This window comes from Mastigoproctus giganteus, chromosome 14, assembly GCF_048544385.1.
Source record: "Mastigoproctus giganteus isolate SK-2022 chromosome 14, ASM4854438v1, whole genome shotgun sequence".
Classification (NCBI taxonomy): domain Eukaryota; kingdom Metazoa; phylum Arthropoda; class Arachnida; order Uropygi; family Thelyphonidae; genus Mastigoproctus; species Mastigoproctus giganteus.
The window spans coordinates 86,121,014-86,144,244 of record NC_143588.1 but is presented as its reverse complement, the minus strand read 5'-3'; the positions used below and the strand labels follow the sequence as shown (position 1 = coordinate 86,144,244).

The 23,231-nt window shown below is 37.8% G+C and overlaps 1 protein-coding gene across 1 annotated transcript in view; it reads right to left on the bottom strand.

Moving 5' to 3' along the window:
• LOC150075318 (structural maintenance of chromosomes flexible hinge domain-containing protein 1-like) overlaps positions 1-23,231 on the bottom strand; it is a 736,477-nt gene that overhangs the window by 494,017 nt on the left and 219,229 nt on the right. Inside the window, exon 20 of the mRNA XM_090388445.1 lies at positions 8,638-8,757. Within this exon, the coding sequence (XP_090244571.1) occupies positions 8,638-8,757 (120 nt within the window). The remainder of the gene's footprint in view (positions 1-8,637; positions 8,758-23,231) is intronic.

Here is a 23,231-nt window from a genome sequence, read left to right as displayed (position 1 = left end):
GACCTGGCAGCCTGTCTGCATTACTCAGAAAACTTCATATCTGCCTGCACAATTACTCCCAAGTCTTTTTCATTTTCTACCACCTTAAGTGTAGTACCACACAGTTGGTACGTTTCTCTGGGGTTACTTTTACCCATATGCAGTACTTTGCATTTGTCAAGGTTAAACTTCAGTTGCCACTGCTTAGCCCATCTACCCAAATTATCTAGATCCTGTTGCAGTAGCACACTGCCATTACTGTCATTAACAACCCTGCCAACCTTTGTATCATCTGCAAACTTCGACATTAAGCCTGATATACCTTCATCAATATAATTTATAAATATACAAAACAACAGTGGACCCAACACCGAACCCTGTGGGACTCCACTAATAACATTAGTCCACGAAGAGCAGCACCCATTGATTACCACCCTCTGTCTTCTCCCACTTAACCATCCTTTTATCCATTGTAGCAACTTACCCTTAATATCATACTGCTCCAATTTGTACAATAGTCTTTCATGCGCAACAGTGTCAAAAGCTTTCCTGAAATCCAAATATATGATATCAAAATTATTTTTTGCATCCAGTTCCTTTGTAACCACATCATAATATCCTATCAAATTTGTCAGACAAGACTTTCCCTTAACAAACCCATGCTGTGTCTGAATTATTGCTGCAGTCTTGTCTAGATGATCCTACAATGCATCTTTAACCAGTGACTCTATTATTTTACCCGGAACAGAAGTTAAACTAACTGGTCTGTAATTACTCGTGTCACCCTTCGATTCCCCCTTTGTGAATTGGGGATACATTTGCACATCTCAAGTCCGTGGGAACCTCTCCTGAGTCCAAGGATGCTCTCATAATTATGGCTAAGGGTTTGCTTAGTTGCTTTGCCGCCTCCTTTAATATAACTGGATAGATCCCATCCACCCCAGATGCATTTCTTATGTTTAACTTCAGAATTTTCTCCTCCACTTTGCTCTTAGTTATTACAAAATCATTAAGAATCCTGCTACAATTTGATAACCTTCTGCCATTTTCAAACCTTAATAATTCCTCATGTGTGAATGTAGAGGCAAAATACTCATTCAGTTTGTTTGCTATCTGAGCAGGATCATCAACAGTCAAACCATCGATGTCGAGTGGACCAATCAGATTCATCCCCTTCCTTTTAGAGTTTATATAAGTAAAGAAATCCTTGCTGTTTTTCTTAGCATCTTTTGCCGTAATCTCGTAGGATTTCTCATAATCTGCCTTCGCCTGCCTAACCTCCTTTGTGACCTGATTACAGACTAGCTTATATCTGCCATAGGTAAGAACACCGTTTCATTTCCTTCACCAATCTCCTTGCCTCTCTTTGCACCCATTCCAGCAGTTCTACATCCTTCCTAAAATGTCTCCAGACCTGGAACCAGTACTCAAGATGTAACTTGACCATTGCCTGAAACATTGGGATAATCATCTCCGTATTCCTACTAGTAAAATTCCTGCATATCATTGACAAAACCTCATGAGCTGTCCTGACAGCCTGTCTGCATTACTCAGAGAACTTCATCTCAGACTGCACAGGTGCTTTTCATTTTCAACTACCCTGAGTGTAATACCGCACAGTTGATACATTACTCTGAGATTACTGCTACCCATATGCAGTACCTTGCATTTGTCAATGTTAACATAGTTTAACATTTTACATTGATATTAAAATGTTTTACATTAATAAAGTTTAACATTGAAAAATGCAGTACCTTGCATTTATCAATGTTAAACATCAATTGCCATTTTTCAGCCCATTGATCTAATTTTTCTAGATATTGTTGAAGCAGCATACATTGATTACTGTCATTAATCATCCTATTAACTTTTGTATCATCTGCAAACTTAGTGTGATATACCTTCATCAATATTAATAAATACAATTAACAACAATGGGCTCAGCACTGAATGCTATGGGACTCTAATAATTACATGAAGAGTAGTGTCCACTGATAACCACTCAGTCTTCTCCCACTCAACCATCCCTTTAAGTGGACCAATGTGATTTAAACCCTTCCTTCTACTCTTAATATAAGCAGTGTCCACTGATAACCACTCAGTCTTCTCCCACTCAACCATCCCTTTATCCACAGCAGTAGCTTTCCCTTAATGCCACACGCTCCAATTTGTACAGCAGTCTTTTTTTGTGCAAGGGTATATGTGATTCAAACCCTTCCTTCTACTCTTAATATAAGCATTGTCCACTGATAACCATTCAGTCTTCTCCCACTCAACCATCCCTTTAAGTGGACCAACATTAAGTGGACCAATGTGATTCAAACCCTTCCTTCTACTCTTAATATAAGCATAGAAGACTTTGCTGCTGCTCTTTGCATTATTTACAAGAGACTTTTCATAATCTGCCTTAGTTTGCCTAACAGCTTTTGTGACTTGATTGCAGACCATTTTATATCTACCATAGTCTTCTATATATCACCTGATAATTTATATGCAACCCAGGCATTTCTTTTCTGTCACATGTCTAAAGAGTTCATCTGACATCCATTTAAGTCTAAGCCTTAAACTGTATTTCTTAGTTGGTATAAAAAGCCTAGTAGCTTTTATGGTTATTTCCCTGAATGCTTCTCCTTTAGAATTTGTTGTTGATAACAACATTATTTGTTCCCACTGTATAAAATTTCATGCCATCGATTAAAATTTTAGATAGTTCTAAAAATTGTCTCCTTTACAAAGTTAAAAACCGTTCACTTTATCCTTGATGGTAGCTCCATCTTTAAGTAAATCCCACATCAATATACTGTGATCACTGCCACCTAGTGGTTCTTTCATCTGCAGATTTTTAATTCGCTGGTGATAATTTTTAAATTATCACCAGTGAAGAGTCACTAGTGATAATTAGATGGCTACACCTGTGGCCATTGTGCCAGCATCAGTCACAAATTTTAAAACGTGCCCCAAAAAATCTCAACCTTGCATTGAACACTCTCATTCTTACAGGGACACAACTTGACACGCAGCCAAAGAAGCCATTAAACAGAAGAGCTGCTATGAATAAGTGCACACAAACAGAACAAATTCAAGAGCCAACAACATAAAAGTTCTTTGTTGAATCAGGCCACAAAAATAATCACCAATCATCAGATCCAGATCCTGTGCCTGCAAGAGCCATATTCTTTTAAAAGGGCAATAAAGGGATTCCCACTTAGATGTAGAGTGGTCCAATCTGTCACAACCACAGAAGGCCAGGGTGGAAATGCTGTGGCCAGAGCTATCATAGATTCTAGTCTCACTGTTATACACAAATCACTGGGCTTTGTAATACCCACATTGCCTGTGCCAGTATCAAAGGCTTCTTTGGGCAAGTGTATATTCTTTCAGTGTACTTCCAATGTAGCAAACACAAACAACCAATACAGCCATGCCTAAATCAACTAGATGAAGCCCTTCAAAAGAAAACTAAATGATAAATGTTTCTTGGTGGCAGCCAACATCAATGCAAACTCAACTCTATGGAACAGCCCAAGAACAGATAAAAGGTGTGAACTCCTGGAGGAACTCATTATAGCTAGAAACTTAAAAATCATTAATTCCCATGGACAACCTGTGTCACCCTGCTAGGTTAATCCTATATCAACATAACAATTACCAATACCCCTCTCCTACAACGGAATACTAGAATGGCAAATCCATACATCCTAGTCTACTAGTGACCACAATCCAATCACCTACAGCATTGCACTAGAAGATGATAACAGAAGACATTCCCCAAAAGATATTACCCAGTATAACATCAAGATGGCATATTGGGCAGTTTTCAGGGCACTTACAAGCCATTCCTGCTCATCAAATCAGCACAATAAAGAACTCCTGGCTGAGACACAGGCACTTGAGATACAACTTATTCTAGATGCCTATGATGCTTCAATTCCCAGGAAGAAAAGAAAACCAAATCAAGTCCCCTGGTGGACAACAACACTACAGTGCAGAGGAAACAAATGAGAACCTCAAGAAGGAACTACTAAAAGGCAAAAAGAAATAACAGGCCCGTGATGAAATCAACAGACTGTACAATACTTACAAAGAGCAAAGAAGAACGTATCACAGAACAATATTTCAAGTGAAATGCCTGGGAGAGGCTGGTTGATAGAGATGGCAATTCTGATCTCTGGAACTACTATACAAGAAAATTATGGAAAAAATCCAACCAGGAGAAGTCTTCTCATCCATTAGAGACAGCAATAATGCTGAGACCCTCTCTTGGGAACACTGCCAATAAGATCTTGGACCACATTATTTACCAGGACAACAGTCAATTAGAATCCACCACACAAATCAACATGTGTATAGAAGACCTCAGTTATCAAGGCAACCCCATTGAACAAGAATTCGACAGAGCAGAGACTGAAATAGTGATTAACTCAGAAAGTCTGCAAAATGCCCAGGAGCAGACCTAATTAGGGTTGAGGTCATTAAGGTCTAGCTATACTTCCTAGACATTCTTTTTAGCTTGTATAACTCCTGTCTGTGAGATGGAATCTTCCCAAACATTTGCAAGTGTGTCCATCTTAAAATCCTACTGAAAAAGGACAAACTGCAGAACCAACCTCAATCACATCATCCCATTGCACTTCTCTCAGTTCCCAGAAAAATCCTTGAGAAATTAATCTCCCAGAGATTCTATGCTGCATATCAATCTAAGAAAGTTCTGTAGCCCAAACAGTATGGTTCCAAAAAAAGGACATAATGCTGAAGGTGCTATCAAGGCTCTACTTGTAGCCAGGACTACAGAAATGAAGTAAGCTCTTGGCCTCTTTATGGACTTCAAAGGGGCCTTTGGCACACTTTGGTGGCAAAGCATTCTAAAGAGGTTCAGATAGGCTGAGGTATCCAAACTAATGTTTCTCCTCATGTCCAGTGATCTGGAAAACAAAAACCTAGTAGTGAAAGCCAATCACCACTAAATAAATAGACATATCACAAGGTGCTGCCCCCAGGGATCTATACTTGGGCCACTATGCTGGAATGTCATTTTTTATAAATGGCTTTCAATAAGACATCAAAACTCTTTAAAAGTGTTTTATGCTGATGACCTTGCCATGATCATTTATGGCAACTTGAGACTAGTTAACAACATCCTGGAAGATCTTGCTAATTGGTGTGATGCGAGTAAGTTGAGTGTCTCTACCACTAAGGCTCGTCAGGTGTACATCAAGGGCATAACAAAGACCTTGCGACCACCAAATAAAATACACAAGCACATAAAAATACCATGGAGACATCCCGAATGATTGAAATTCATTCCTTCCTTACTGTGACTATGTCAAAGAGAAAATCGAGAGAGTTGTAGGGAAAATAGCAAGAATCACACGGAGAGACTGGGTCTGAAGAGATGCACTCTCAAAATCTATTATGAGTGTTTATTCCTCTCAAGGCAATCCAGAAAAGATACATAATCACAAAGGGTAATACTACTTATGATGTCCACAGCCTACAGGTCAGTCTCCACCCAAGCACTGTAAGCGAGTTGTGGCAAGCTGCCTATCCATCTTGAGATCATTTTTTTTTTTTTTTTATCTTAAATACCATCTAAGAACTAGAACTCTTGCTGATATTTCTAGAATTTCTCTGGACCTGACCAGCTCCCCAACAATGGACAAGAGCATACAAGATCTCCTCATCCAGAAATGGCAGCAATCCTGGGAGAACACTGCTTGGAAGAATGATACTCTCTGTAAAGGAATATGATAAACATCTGTCCTGGTTTAATCTGAGCCTATATGCCTCCTACATTCTTACTGGACATGGAAACAAATGCTAAAGTCCACAATTTCTCTCACTGACACCAAACTGCACTTGTGAATCCTGGGAAACTGCTGAGCATATACTCCTACGATGCCCATTATACACTGTCTTTCAACTAACACTACAACTCATAACTGTGGTTTTCACCCTCCAAGAAGCACCAACCCTAATAGATTCAAAAGAGAACTTCAATAACTTTCACTCTATGCTGAAGTCTTCAGAAGAAGAACTGATCTTCTGGGATCCAATCTCACTCAGCCTGACTAATCACTGCTAGGCTACACCCATTCTTATTACAGATCAATACCACAAGTAAATAGAACAACCCCCCATAGACAACACATTCTACTGAAGATCAAATGATAAACCAGTGCTGACAACTCTTCTCTCTTAGGAGTAGAACAATGCGAGTATAACTCGCTTTTGCTGATTCAGCTCCCTGCTGGATTGAATTTCTGCTAGCTCTAGGATATGATGGAGAGGGAAGATTCCATTAAGCCTTCCGAAGCGATCTGCTGTCATGGTTTCCAAGGAGGGAACATACTGCTGACCCCCCCCCCCTCCAGGGCAGGTCTACACTATCACTAAATAGTTGTACTGGACACAACTGGACAAGACATTGCTGACCATGAATGACCTACCTGCAAGAACACATGTATTGCACTAAATATAACGATTATATTGAAAATTATATTAAAACAATTATATTGAAAATTATATTAAAACAATTATATTGTATTAATACAATCATTAAAACAAACAATTATATTAAAACAATTATATTGTATTAATATAATTTTCAATATAATCGTTATATTTAGTGCCATGTATATATGTAAATAGGATACACTTTGCATTCTTGGTGTCTTACGGCGTAGAAAACTTGTACCCACCAGCTTGCAAATTACAGTGTATCATTTTTGCATTTTTTTTTTTTTTTTTTTAATATATATAGTTAAATTCATTTAAATTTACTTAAGTTCACGCTGAGATAACATGCAAATTCAGCTCAGGCATACCCGAGCCACAACTTATATCTTGTAATGTCTTTAAACTGTCCTACACTCTTTACTTTTATTTCTCCGAAATTATTAGGGAAATCCGAGGACGTAGGAGAAACTATTTCTTATCTATACCACTATTTTTCGCCTTTGTGGAGTTCAGGTTCTATTATTCCTACTTCTTTAGTTTTCTTCTTACTATCTGCATGTTTCTCTATGCGTTAATTTAATTATTTATTTTTACCGTATCCATCACATAGGGGGCACCACATATTATTTTGACGACTATTACATTATGTCCTAGATACGGTCAATATGTAGTATGTATTATATATTTAATCTTATTGTAATCATTAAATTATGTTCTCTGTCGGGTCAACGATGATTAATATATGCTTATATTTATATTTTACTTATATTTCTTACCTTTGATTCTAATATTTCTAAATTTTTTAACTTTTATTATCTTCTTTCGATTTATTTATATTCGATTTACATCCGGCCTATACTGGCTTATATTTGGTTAGATTTAAATTACTTAGCATATATTGATCATCACAGAAACAGAGAACTTCTTGTCGTTTTTTGCCTTCATTCTGGGAGGTTGGCCCCAGTTGAAGTCATCTAGATTGTCGGTAAAAAGTGATAATATATATATATATATATATATATATATAGTAGATATGGCAAATGGTTAACAGTTGAAAGGTAAAATATTCAATTGTGAAGGTGATGCAAACAGTGAAAACTATAGCAAAAACCAAAAATTAAATCAAAGACCTAATAATGGTGAGAAGAGCTGATTAATGCCATCAATGTCTAGATAAAACATTACATCAGTCTTAATAACTATGAACATAGTATGAACGAGTAGGTGGTAACTAAGGGATGTGATATCAATCCTAGCTGACTTTGGTCCATGGTATAACCTAGTAGGGAAACATATAATTGTTATAGGCAAAATAAAACAAATAAATAAGGATAATTACTAAATTCCCATGTCAAGCCAATTGCAGTATAGATTGGTGGATACACATTACATATATATATATATATATATATATATATATGTATATTATAATTAATATGATAAATAAAAGTAAAGATGGCAGTTCGAAACTCCGGAAAGCTTAAAAAATTACATCAAAACGTCAAAAGAAAGTTACGATAGCCTACATCAGATAAAGGCGGGAAAAATTTTGCTAAATACAGTACTCCGAAACAGGGAAGAAAATATGAAATTAATAAATAATGAAATCTGATGTCAGCAAAGTAAATATTGATGCTAAATCAGGTATTTCATCGGGGGACTACACCTGACATAGCATCAACAGACTGCGTTTCCATACTTGCCCATAGTTATGCAAGAGAAAATTTATAAATGTAAATAAATAAATAAATGTAAAAAAAAAAAAAAAAAACGAAAAAGTATCTCTTACAAAGTATGGACAAGGTAGTCCCTACGCAGTATATATATATATATACTGTGGACAAGGTAATCCCTACGCAGTATATATATATATATATATATATATATATATTTTTTTTTTTTTTTTTTTTGCGTTTTCTTAGATCCCTGATGGTATTATTATTGGATTGATTTACTTATTCCAATGGTTCTTTATATTATCCTTAATATTATAGACATTATGGGTGTATTGCATGATTGCTTGCAACTGCATTGACTGATAAATATTATTTACATATTAGTTACAGTTATTGTCGTTTTAACTTTATTTTTTATCAATAATTATAAATATACATATATATATATATTTTTTTTTTTTTCCAATTCCTAGTAATATAAATTGAAAATAAATTTCCAATGAAATATTTTAAATATTTATAATACCTGTAACAGTAAACCTTATCTTGTATGAGGGAAGTTCTTTTCCTGAACAGAGCATTGTGTCCCCTTCTGGTAACACTGCTTGTAAAGAAAGAGTGTGTGGACCCAGGTTCTTGACATTTTCTAAAATTGGAAGGAAAAAAATAAATAAATACTTTTTAGCATTAGCAAGGGCACATGATGCAAGAAAACAAGCTTATGCAGCATCAGCCAAAAAAAAAAAAAAACTCGCTCCCATTTCATCCCTCCATTCGTTCCAAATACCTGTCCAACTCAGCCTTAAATTTATTTAGGCTATCAACTTCCACAACAAAAGATGGAAGTTTGTTCCAGCAATCAACCACCCGCTGGCTAAAGGCAAACTTCCGCATATCTATCCTACAACTGTCTTTCCTCAATTTGAATTTATGCCCTCTCAGGCGATTATTCTGAGTAAGAAGAAGAATTCCATCAGCATTGAGCATGCTCAAACCACTCAAGGCTTTATACACCTCAATCAGATCACCTCGCAGGTGCCCAGTCTCCAGATATTGTAATTTGCAAAACTTTCTTCGTAAGAGCAACCCTTTGTTCCATTCACTAATCTTGTTGCTCTTCTCTGTACTTGTTCCAACAGCTCTACATCCTTCCTAAAATGAGGCCTCCAGACCTGTATACAGTACTCAAAGTGTGGCCTGACCATTGCCTTATACAAGGGGATAATCACCTCCTTATCCCTGGTAGAAAAATACTTTCTAAGAATATAATCTGACTGTATTTCTTTGTATTAATAAAACGTAATGAATTGTAAGTATTAACTGAATAAAAAAAAAAAAAAAAATTTATATATAGTATAAAGCATGTGCATGAACTTCTATACATAAAACTATTCTCTTCAACGTTGCAGCAGAGAGAGAGAGAGAGAGAGAGAGAGAGAGAGTTTGTTTGTTTCGGGATTTATTAAGTGCATCGGCAGCTATGGCCATAGTGCGCAAAAAGAGAGAGAGAGAGAGAGATGTTGTTATTTGGTTTTTAGAAGCATTAGCAGCTAAGGTCATATTTCTCTGGGGATATGCGGTGGTCATTCCCTGACCTTCCCACATCCTCCGTATTTGGTGATCAGGGGCTGGAACCCCGGTCTAATCAAGAAGCGTGTACTACGCACTGCCGCTCCTGCCCATCTGGCTACAGAGGTGCCAGAGAGAGAGAGAGAGAGAGAGAGAGAGAGATAATGTTGCTGTGATTAGAGTGACTAAAATATTTTATTTTTATTTGATGTGAATCATCAAATAAAAATATGCTGTATCACTATGCACAAAACAGAAGTGATGGACAACATTACTTTGTGTGACTGCAAAAAACTTCAGAAGATTAGGGTCCTAAATTATATGTGCCGGGATGCAGAATTTTTAATTCATGGAAATAGATAAGTATTTTGGAAATTTTTACCATCTTTTTGATTAATTAACTTATTAAATTATGTTTTACAAACAGTTTAAATAGTCTTAGTCACATTCATTAGCTTATATTTAAATTTAGCTACTGATTTTGTAAGTTAGGACTTATTAACCACATTGCTATTGTATCGTGTTTTGGCACAAATATCATAGCACGTAATGAGTAGTGCAGAAGAATAGCAGGATTTAAATTGTGATAAATAAGTAGCTTGAAAGTTAATCACTTGCTGGGCATATATCTTTTTGTGTTCAACTAAGGAATTTTTACTTTTTAGCAAGGATATAATGAATTTAACATTGCAATCGTTATGGTATAGCATAACATATATCTTGAACTTGATAGCATAAGGTATAATGTAAAACTGGATAGAATAATATGTATCACAGCATTTAGGAAAAATCTATCAGCTTAGTGGATATTGTCGATTAATCATTTAAATTTATTAACTTTATTAATTTTCATTGTTAATCAATCAAATTATATTTCAACAGAAATCATGCCCCAGACTAGAGCAGCAAAGTAACAGTCGCAAAGTAGCGGGAGTGCTGTGGCTCAGGGGAGAATCACAAGGGGCAATTCTCCAACACATCACAACAAAAAAAAAAAAAAAAAAAGTAAAACCTATGAAATGTTTACAGACCTTTCTGGAACAGAACATGATCCACCCAAGGAGGATGGCTTTGTGTATTGTGCTAATTGCAAAGACTGTGAAGAAATTAGACACCAACTCAGTATTCAGGAATTAAAATGTGGCCCATCAAGCTATCAGCTTTCCAACTCAATGCCAGAGTTCACTCGTGCATCAGACAACACAGCGGCAACCTTCAAGGCAGAATGCGCTAGTCCCACAGGAGATAGTTATTGTCTTGTCTCTGACTCTATTGTCAGAGAAACGGGAAATATGTTGTTCAAAAAGGAAAGGTGGAATAGAACCAAGGTATGTCTGCCAGGGACAAAAGTAGATGACATTAGCATTATCATTACTAGAGGCAATGATAATGCTAATGAGCCAAAACATTATGACCTATTAAAACTATTACCAATGAGCCAAAACATTATGACCACCTAGCTAATATGATGTTGATCCTCCACGTGCAGCCAAAACAGCTCGTAAGTGTAGTGTCCATGCCTGGCAAGGCATGGACACTACCAGATTTCTAAATGTGTCTTGTGGTATCTAGTACCAACAAGTAATCAGCAGATCCTTTAACTCCTGTAAGGTCCGTGGTTGAGATGCTACAGATTGCAGTTGCTCTTCCAACACAAACCACAGATGCTTGATGGGATTGATGTCTGGGGAATTTGGAGGACAGGGCAATACCTGCAAGTCTTCCTCATGTTCCGCGAACCAGTCTTGAACAATCCAGGTGGTGTGGCATGGCGCATTATCCTGCTGAAAGATTGCACCACCAAAGGGGAAGACCGTTGCCATGAAAGGGTGTACCTGGACAGCAATGATGTTTAGGTAGGTGGTAGACATCAGAGTGCCTGGCACATGAATGACCGGACCCAGGGTATCCCAACAGAACATCGCCCAAGGCATGACACCGCCGCTGCCAGCTTGTTTTCGTCCCATGGTGCATCCAGGCACCACCACTTCCACAGGTAAATGACGCACACGTACCTAGCGGTGCAACAGGAAATGTGATTCATTGGACCAGAAGACCCTCTTCCAATCACTCAAGGTCCAGTTTCAATGCTCGCGTGCCCATTGTAGGTGCTGTCGCCAGTGAACCGTGGTTTAGCATGGGCAGCCCCATTTTCAGCATGGGTCGATATACTGTGTGTTGTGACATATTACTCCTGTCACCAGCATTCCAATTACCGGCGAGTTGTACCACAGTCGCCCTTCTGTTGCTACGTACCATCCGGGAGAGCCTTCGCTCATCTCAAGCACTGATGAGCCGTGGTCGTCCAACACCAAGCCAGCGGTTCGTGGGTTCCCCTTCCTCGGACCACTTTTCGTAGGTACTAATCACAGCTGACCATGAGCATCCCACCAGCCGTGCCATTTTGGATAGGCTCTGACCCAGTTGTCTGGCTATTGTATGATGCAAGAAAGCAAGCTTATACATTATCAGCAAAAAAAAAAAAAAAAAACTTCCCATTTCACACCCATTCATTCTGAGCCTGCTCAATCCATTCAAGGCCTTATAAAGCTCAATCAAATCTCCTCACAGGTGCCTAGTCTCCAGACGCAGCAATTTGCAGAACTTAAGCCTTTCTTTGTAAGAGCTCCCCTTTGTTCCCCTCACCTGTTTTTTTTTTTTTTTTTGCCCTTCTCTGTACTCGTCCTAGCAACTTTACATCCTTCCTAAAATGAGGTCTCCAGACGCAGTACTCAAGGTCTCACCTGACATTTGCCTTATACAAGGGAATAATATTGCTGCTAGCAATTTTCCTGAATATCACTGACAAGACCCCATGACCTACTCTGGCAACCTGTCTGCACTACTACTACTGCACTAAACCTGAGCAGGGATTGGCATTTTATGGTGGAGGTGATAACCTTGTCTTGGTGCTAGGAAGATATGATGGTATTTTTAATGGGATCTGGAAAAGTTGTCCCCAGTAGATAATGAATAGGCTATAGAAATGTAAATAATACATCTAATTTTTTATTAATTCTAATTTATTTTGTTTTAATAGAATGAATCAATCAAAGGTAAAGGTAATCAAATCAAAGGTAATCAATCATAGAATAAATGCACATTATTATTGTTTAAAACTCGAAGTTGTATGCAATGCCTCTAAGGTAATCAATCACATTATGATTTTGAAAATCTTGGACTATTCTTTTGATTCTAGCAGAAATTGCAGCATACTTCTTGTTCCATCAGAAAACCACTCCTGGCTACTCGCCAATAACTGAAGATTGTTACTAGTGGAAAAAATAAGCATGCGACCCGGGAGCAGTTCATCCTGAGAATCATACATTAAAAACTGTTTAATAGATTTGATAATTGAGAGTTATTAAGTGCTCGATAATTCCTATATTCTATTATATTATAAATCAACAGGAATTACCTTTATTTTAGATATAGGAAGCTTCTTTTCCAACTCTCCTAGTCCAACTTGCTAATAATTCTTGAGGATGGCGATATCAATTTTGCAAAACAATTGGACATCTTCCCCACTGTCAGAACCGTAGTGTTCAGACCGTGCGGTCTCAACAATGAGCACTCACCATACCTCTTGGCAGCAAGGAAACCATTACATGGATTGGCATAAAATTAGATTTTTGAAGGTCTAAACGGTTTAATAAATATGGACCAATTATTTCTTTTGGTCCTGTCGCTGGACTTTAGAATTAAATTTAGGGGTCTACTCATTATCTACTGGGGGCAAAATGTGCGAGGCGAAATGTGCCGGTGGCGAAATGCTGGGGGCCACTTTTCCGTAAACCATTTTTAATAGCAGTACATATGCTATGTTGACAAATTTATTGTATAGAAAGTCTTCTGATAGAAAGTTGGAGTGATAGCAGTCATCTGCTGTTGGTTTTTCAATTTTGAATTTTATTTATGGTTGAGCGCTGTTGAAGATGAAGAAATCGTGAAACTTTACTTCACCAGCAGGCAAGATGACAAAACTGTCACTCAAGTCCTCAAGTGACCAGTTTGGTTTGTCATACGTTATGTTGACTGAGAATTTTATCTTTGAGGTCTGCCTTCAAGACCTTGAATAGTAATGGGGAAAGTTACTAAAGTTCTAAGCATGTTGCTAAAATATGCACTGTGAGTGAACAGAGTTTGCAGGCTGTCATTTGGATGGGTCTTATGTAGGTTCAAGTTGTTTATGTGGATTCTGTTATCTGAATTATACATAGTCAACATCAAATGATTCAGATCTACATGTCTTGGAAAAAGAGAAATGAAGTCAAAATTTGTTCTGAGGGATCTAGTGTATCAAGATGTGATCTTGAAGAAATGTTCACAAGCCTAAGTAGTATTTAACATTAATGATCATGAATGATTGTGAGTGAGTGTATGCCATTCATGATCAAATGGATATCACTGTTTCTGTGACTTTATGCTCCCAAAGAGGAAAGATATTTCTGAACTGTTTGTGCTGCTCTTGAGAAACCTTAAGTGAATTCAATAGAGTATTAATATTAGTAATGATGTAAAGAAAGCGACCTTATACAGCAACATTATCAAAAAAAAAAAAAAACTTCCCATATCAGCAGTCCATCTCTCTAATAGTTTGTCTAGTTCTTTCTTAAATTTATTCAAATTATCCACTTCTAACGATACCAGATGGAATTTTTTTCCAATCTACTACCTGCTGGATGAAGGCAAACTTCTTCACATCTATCCTGCAACCATACTTCCTCAATTTGAATTTATGCCCCCTTATGTCTGTAGGCTAAGCAAGAAGGATTCCATCAGCATTAAACTTACTCAATCCATACACATGAACTGTTTTTGATTCATAGTTTGTGTTCCTCTTGAGAAATCTTCAGTGAGTTCACTAGGATTTTAAATCTGGATTTTGCCTTGTTTTTGATGGCTGTAATGGGTTCCCATTATCTAGGACTTGTGGTACAGCAGAGCAGAAATATTGAAAAGGACGTAATGAGTAGCCTCTTCAATTACAGCTGTAATCAAACAATCTCAGAAGAAGAAAGGTCCTTGCCCCCTATGAGTTTTTTTTTTAATATTGCCACCCTTATCCTGAATGACACCAAAAGTATAGTTCTGCTTACAAACAATATATGATTATTTTACATAGCCTCACATAAGCATGCAATGAGACTTACTTATGGAAAGTACAGCAATGTAATTTGCAGGCAGTGGACAAACAAGAGTTGATTGCAACTAAACAGTGAGTGATCATATCAGTCATATTTTTCTATCAATTATACACTATACATTTAGAGAGCTACACTGGCGTTCAAAGAAAGTGCATCACCTAGTAATTTCACATTTCTAACCCTTTTTTGCGATGACTATTAATGAATGTGATGATGATTAATGACTAGCATCACAAATAGAAATATAAACAAAAGATATTTATTAATAGTTAAGGCACACTATGTAATATTTGACACGTGCTCTCAAAATATTCCAAAATGAGCATTTGCAACCTTCATACAACAGTTTTGGTAAACAGGACAATTATGACTGAAATGTTAACAGAAGCCCTCAATTTGCTTCAGTTTATCATTTTAAATGGAAAACAAAATGAAAAGTACACCAGGCGCAAATTAATATTTAGTTGAACTGCCTGTAGCTCTGATGACAGTAGCACACTGTCCAGGCATTGACAAGATCAATTTCTGAAGATAATCAACTGATAGTTCGTGATTCCAAACACAAATTATGGCTTTCTGAAGTTCACGAAGGGTCTTTGGTTTCTTTCTGGCAACTGCAGATTCCACACGATGTCAACAGTTCTCTAAAGGATTCAGGTCTGGGCTGTTTCCTGGCCAGCTAACAGTTGTAATGGACCATTCTTCCAACCATTTTTTCACCTGTAACAAATGTAAACACATACTGTCGAACCTCTAATGCAGAAATGAAACTAAAGTAACTACAGAAGTGCCTACTTACACTTTTCGCCCGATGACAAGGAGCAGAGTCGTCCTGAAAGATGCAATTACTTGGCAGGTTGAAATGGTCTCTAATGGTTGGCAGCAATTTGCCTTCAAATATAGCCAGGTATCCATTGGCATTTACAGAATCTTTTATAAACAGCAGGTGACCTACTCCGCAATATAAAATGCACCCCCATATCATTTGGCTGGTAGGGAATATCACTGTAGACACCATACAGTCTGGATGGTATTCTTCACCATGTCTACAGCGAATCATTTGTCTCCCATCAGAGCTATGCAGGTTGAAATTCTTCTCATCCGAGAAAATAACTGACTTCCACTGCTCAGGGATCCATTTGATATGCTCCTTACACCAAATTAATCAGGCCTTTTTCCTTTTTTGTATGAGGAGAGGCTAGTTCTTAGGACGATGGGCTACAAGTCCATTTTTGAAGAGGCATCTTCTGACACTGCACTTGCTACCACTCCTGTATACTCTTCCCATTCTTTTTGCAGCTCAGACAAAGAAGCTTTACAGTTTTTAAGGCATAAGCGCTTCAAAACGCAGTCCTGTTTTGGTGTAGAGACTCGTTTGCGTCTGGTTCCTTTTTTTTCTATCAGCAGAACCAGTATTCTTGAGTTTGGAAAGAAATCTACTCGCTGTCGACTGATTACAAGACACTCTGTAAACAAATGACGGGAAGAACATCCTTCCTCAAGTAAAGCAACAATAGCACTCTTTCTTTGTGTCGTTAACTGGACGTAACTCGCCATCCTGACGCAAGCAAGGAATGACTGCAACTCTTGTAAAGCGTGCTTATATAGCTGAAAGTAACAGCTGACGTCATCACCTATGCCTGTCAATCTTATCTGATGCAATCTGTAAGAAATATTGCCATATACTTGCCATATTCAGATGACAATTATAATTTTAAGGGGTGATGCACTTTCTTTGAACACCAGTTAATATCCTTTCTCTCTAGCATTGCAACCACTGTGATTGCTACAGTCGCTAGTAAAAGTGCTCGACCTTCACTCTTTTTGATAACTTATCCTCAACTCTTGGCTCACTAAAAACTGGTACCAAACATAGTACACTAGAAAGTCATTGAAAACCATAATTAAAATTAAAAAAAAAAAAAAAAAAATGCAAACTAACAAATGACATGCAGATGTCATTTGTTAGTTTGCTTATGTGTCTTTCTGAGAAAGTGGTATCAAAGGAGTTCTTTGGTTCGCATAATGCATGTTGAGTGCACAAATTGAAAATTTAATGTGATTTAATTAGCATTTTGTAAGAAGTTGGCAAGTAATTTAAAGTCAAGAACTTTAAATGATGAATTCTGCTGAAACCATTCAACTGCCAAGGATTCAATTGTCAGTAACTTGTAATTGGAACTTCACTGAAACTTTATTTTATTAAAATGTTAGCAGGAGGCTAATGAGAAAAGGAATATGAATGCTGGCTAAGTTCAACAGAGGTATATTTGTGCACAGAGTAACTTGATGAACCTTTCCCTAGTTGTCTGTTAAGTTATGTTCCAACATGCTCATTCACTTTGCAGTGAGACACATTTTCACTACCTTGCGCTTTTGCAGTTTGCTGTAAAAATGACAATCAAAAGAATCAAACAAAGAATCAACTCAAAATTTTAAAAAAACTAAAGAAACACCAACTGAAAAACAGTCCCCCAGACCAAAAAAAAGTAAGAATGTCAAAATCAAAAATGGAAACCATACTTCTTGTTTATTAAAGGAATTATTATGGCTGAATATGTCCCATCAAATCAGACTGTCGATAAAATATACTACATTGAAGTTCTGTGAGGGCTGTGTAGAAAAATTTGAGTGGAGACTTGAATTGATAGGGAAGGATAGTTGGATGCTTCATCCATCAACCATCATGGGGTAGAATTTTTTCAATGTGGTCTGTGAGAAAAATTCAGGAGAGACTGCTTCTACAGGGACCATTTCTACTGTAACATGCAGCAGCCTAGAAAGAAAGCTGCTGGCTGGGGACCTCAAGGTCTGCTATGATTCATCATGAAACAGGTAAATTCTTGAGGTTGTCACAAATTTATGTCTCTCAGATATGCCAGACAAGCTGTTCTTGCTACCTGGGAGTCTAAAACGCTGATGGAACTGATATTCGGGTGACACTCAAGTCAAGTGGACCCAATTTCGGCGAAGTCCGGACGGTCTATGACAGCCAAATCCTCTGCTTGCACCTTCACGATGGTTGGACTGTTAGTAATCCTGGTTATAACCTTCATGCACAAGTACATGGTGGGTGCCCACCCAGCTGTGAACCAACGTAAGCAGGGATCGAGGTGTGGCGCCCACACCACATGGAGGAACGCCGCCCCTCTATGTTACCAGGCAGTACTAGGTGGTAGATGACTCTCATCAACCGGTGAAATACCACCACTTCGCTTATTGGACGCTTGAAGTGGTGGAACCCATGTTTAGTCTCTAGAGCTAAGTTCCGGCCAGCCCTTCCCTATCTCTTCCATCATGCAGTATGATTGATGATTTTTGAGGTTATGATGAATGTCGTGGCGAGATCCAATATTCCTTACATTTCGAGGGTCCAGCTCTAAAACGGTGTTCGCAGGCCGGCCGCTAGATAGTACACCGGATCAAACCTATTGGTAACTCTCTAGGAGGCTTCCGGATCAGCTAGTGTATAATCTTGCTACCTCTACTCTGCCAGATAGTGACTGGAGGGAGTCCGAGTAGTGTGTATGCGGGGAGCATTGTTGAGGCCACGTTATGTCAAGGATCTGGATATATTCTTACCACATGTACGCCATATTCAAAAATTTCATTACTTCATACAGCATGTCCCACCCACTTTTTCTTACTATTGAATACACCATGAATTGTCAAAATAATAGAGCAAGCTTATCTGCGAAAAGATCTGAACCTCGCAAGGACTTCCTAATTCATTTCACAAATATACGTGGTCTCAATTCCAATCTCAACGATGTCCATTTCCACTTGCAGTCTTCCAAACCCCATGTACTTTTTCTGACTGAATCTCAGTTATCAGTTGATTCAACTACTGCTCATCTCAGATGTCCAAATTATTTGCTGTATGATTCCTTTCGCCTCAAAGGTGGTACTTGTGCATATATCCGTTCTGATATTCCCTGTCAGAGACTTGGCAATTTGGAATCTCCTCTCTTTGATCTTCTCTGGCTTAAAATCTCTCTACCTCATTGTGTAAAATTCATCTGTTGTCTCTACCGTTCTCCCAACTCCACTAATCACTTGGAGCTCTTTGACTTCCTCTCTTTGCAACCTGACTTTCTCCAGTCCAGCTTTCCTAACAGTGAGGTAATTTTCCTTGGTGATTTTAATGTTCACAACTCCAGCTGGCTTCCGTTTTCTAGTCACACCGACCCAGCAGGTCGAGATGCTGGGCTTTTGCAATTACTAATGACCTAGCACAGATTGTTCACTTACCTACAAGAATACCGGACAATCCTAATCATACAGCCAATACGCTTGATCTTTTTCTCACAAACAACCCTTCTAAGTACAAGATTGAAGTGAGAGGTCCTTTAGGCACTTCAGATCACAACTTGGTGATTGTCTCTTCTCCAATGGAACCTTTATCTCATGGCTATTCCCAACCTCGTATTGTTTGGCATTACAAGAATGCAAAATGGGATGACCTGCGAGACTTCTTTTCTTCTTTTCCTTGGTCTGATTACTGTTTCAAAACTTTTGATGTCAACGTTTGCTCAGATCGTGTCAGTGAAATTATTCTTGCAGGAATGGAATCCTTTATCCCACACTCCACTTTAAAATCTCGTCCTTTATGTAAACCTTGGTTTTCCAATAAATGTGCTAAGGCTGTCCAAGAGAAGAATGTTGCATATTGTAATTGGCTTGTTTCTAATTCTTCAGTTTCATTTTCTGCCTACACCAAAGCTCGCAACAATTGTAAAGCAGTTATTAATCAGTCCAAACTAGAGTTTGAACAGGCTAAGAGTAGAAAACTTGCTTCTTGCCCTAATGGTAGCCGAGCATTCTGGTCTCTTGTCAAAGCTATTGGCCGCAACTTTTGTCCATCTCTGCTCCCACTTCTGTCCAAACCAGATGGTTCTGTTGTCACTTCAGCCAAGGATAAAGCTGACCTGCTAGCATCCCATTTTTCTTCGAGCTCATATATTAATGATCTTGGTAAAACACCTCCCACCATTCCCAACACGCTCCATTCAATGCCTCCTGTGGTCTTCCGTCAAAAGGATATCAGAAGGATTTTGATGAATCTTGATGCTAAGAAAGCTCCAAGTCCTGATGGTATTTCTCCACTTGTTCTCAAAACCTGTGCTCCTGAACTTACTCCTATTCTTTGCCGCCTTTTTTCACTTTCTTATTCCAAAGGTGTTTTTCCTTCTGCTTGGAAATTTGCTCATATCCAGCCAGTTCCTAAAAAGGGTGACAAATCCCTCCCATCCAATTATCGTCCCATTGCAATTACTTCTACTCTTTCTAAAGTAATGGAGAAATCAATTAACCGCCAACTCTTAAACTACCTAGAAACCTTCCATCTGATCAACGATCGCCAGTATGGATTCTGTCAGTGTCGATCCACTGGTGATATTCTGGCTTATGTTACCCATTTATGGACTAATTCAATGGAAAGGTTCGGTGAAACACAAGTAGTTGCTCTTGACATCTCAAAGGCTTTTGATCGTGTTTGGCATAAAGGTCTTCTAAACAAGCTTCCATCTTATGGTTTTCCAACTGTTTTTAGTAATTGGTTATCCAGTTTTCTCTCTGATCGCTCACTGAGGGTGATGGTAGAAGGCTCTCTGCCTTCTAACTTCTCCACTAATGCCGGTGTCCCCCAAGGTTCAGTTCTTTCCCCCACTCTTTTCCTCTTGAATATCAATGACCTTCTTCCATTGACTGGAAATCCTATCCATAGTTTTGCCGATGATAGCACATTGCATTCAACTTTCCATTTTGAGAAACCTTGTCCAGCTCAATCAGCTTCAAGTTCTCGAAAATCTGCTGCCAATTCCTTAAATGCCGATCTTCGGGTAATTCTCCAGTGGGGCAAAGACAACTTTGTTGATTTCAACCCTTCTAAAACTCAATCTTGTCTTATATCTCGCAAAAAGGATTCTTCTGCTCCTATGCTTATCTTTAGTGACACTCCGATTTCTAGGCAAAATGATATATCTCTTTTGGGGATTACCCTGACTTCTAATCTCTCTTGGCACAAGCACATTACAAATATTGCTTCCTCTGCATCTAAAAAACTTGGTTTTCTCTTTCGCTCTCAGCGTTACTTTTCTTCCAAACAGCTGCTCACTCTGTATAAATCGCAAATCCGCCCTGCCATGGAATATTGTTCCCACATCTGGGGTGGTGCCCCCAAAACCTCTCTCAGGCTTCTTGATTCCATTCAGAAGAGGGCAGTTAGGTTAATTAATGATTCATCTATAACAGAGTCTCTCCACTCGCTTTCTCATAGACGAACTGTTTCTGCTGCATGCCTCTTCTACGGATACTTCCATGGGCACTGTTCTTCTGAATTGGCTTGTATAATTCCCGCTCTCTCTTTCAAAACAGTCCAAACATGTGCCGCCACCAGCCAACATCCATTTACTGTCCAACTTCAAACCCACAGAACCAACTTTTCATCTTCCTCATTTATTCATTCAACTGCCGTTTTCTGGAACAATCTTCCTTCATACATATTTCCTGAAAATTACAATCTACAGAAGTTCAAGTCCAATATCAACAAATATCTTCTTTTGTCTTCTCAACCTCCAACCCAAGCACGGTACTAAGTACTATAGGTTCTAATACCTCTCGTGTTTGGGGTTCCCATAAAAAAAAAAAAAAAAAAAAAAAAATACAAGAGTTGAGTTAGGATAACTAAAAGTAAGAACAGGTGCATGTATACTTTCATGTACACCAATGGTAGGAGCACAGTAATAAATTTGATGAATTTGAAGTGCTGGTCAAGCCATCAAATGCAAACATTGTGGAGATATCAGATACATGTCTCTCAGATATTAGGGATGCAGAATTTGAATATGGGGGTACAATGTGTACAGAAAGGACAGACAAGAAAGCAGGGGAAGGGTTATGCTCTTAGTTAAAAAGCACATAAAATCTAAGGTAGTGCATCCACTTGCCATGGGTGATCATAAGTATTTGGACAACATTGACAAATGCAAGGTACTGCATATGGGTTGCAGTAATCCAAGAGTAATGTACCAACTGTTTAGTACCACACTCGGGGTAATGGAAAATGAAAAGGACCTGGAGATAATTATGCAGTCAGATATGAAGTTATACAGTGCATACAGGCTGCCAGGACAGATCATTTGGGTTTTGTCAATGATATTCAGCAGAGGTGGCCAACTTAATTTTCGATGCGATCTACTTTTTTTCTTCAAAATGTGCTGCAATCTACCATCTCAAGAATTTAATTGCACACAGTTAAGTTAAAGCAGGTCAGTAGGAGTAGAGCGATTCTTCGTCTTTTTTAGTTTCAAATACGAAAAGGCCGATTCACATAGATATGTTGAACCAAAACAGGAATTTAAAAGTTCACTGCATTTTTTTTACATTTGGGTACTTTTCTCAGAAAAAAAATATTTCCAAAAGTCTTTTCTGATGATGATCTGGCTTTTAGGAAGATATCGTTTCGCAATGTAATAATTTCATTTTCAAGTAATACTTTCTCCATGTGAAAAATCTCAGCGATTTTTTCTGCAATTTGTTTCATATCTAAGTCGACATTAAATGAATAAGAAATATATTGAACAATTTCTTCAATTGTTTTAAAATCACTGAATCTGGTTTCAAAATCATCCACAACTTTCTCAATTTCAGAAACATATTTCTCACTATTAAATTCAAAAACAGGATATTTTTGCAAATGATCTTGCATATTTGCAAAATGATCAAATTTTTTTTTTCTTTTAGATTGTTAGCCATTGCCAAAAATTGATATTTATATTCAGAAATACTACTAATCATGTCACCCACGTTTTTATTTTTTCCTTGTAATTCCAAATTCAGATCACTTAATTTACTGGTAAAATCTGCCAAAAAAAGCTAGATCACACAACCACTCCGTATCTTATAGCTGCTGATAATTATCCCCCCTTTGATCAAAAAATTTTTTAACTTCATTCAGCAAATTTCGAAATCTCGGTAGAAACTTACTCCGACTCATCTGTGTGTAATATCATATCTGGTTCATTTTGAAAAGTCTCCTTTGAAGAGATTGTCCCCTGATGGAATTCCCGATTTTGAAAGCTATGTCTGTAACACTTTTAGTATTTAATCTTTCGCTGGCTAACACTTATTGGTGGATGATACAGTGGTAACTCAAAAAATCTGGAAAAAAAATCTAGGAAAAAATCATCATCCTTTTGGCACAATGCAATGAATCCATTAAGATGCCCGTCATTGCTTTAGCTCCACCTGCTGTTATCGAAATGAACTTAAATAGTGGTAATTTAATTTTTTAAATAAAATTTTGATTGATGGATTGTGTTGAAGTGCCTTTCTAAATTTTCTTTTTTGAGTATAGCCATGGAAGCATTGCAAATCAAACAACATTTCTTTTATCGTTACAAAA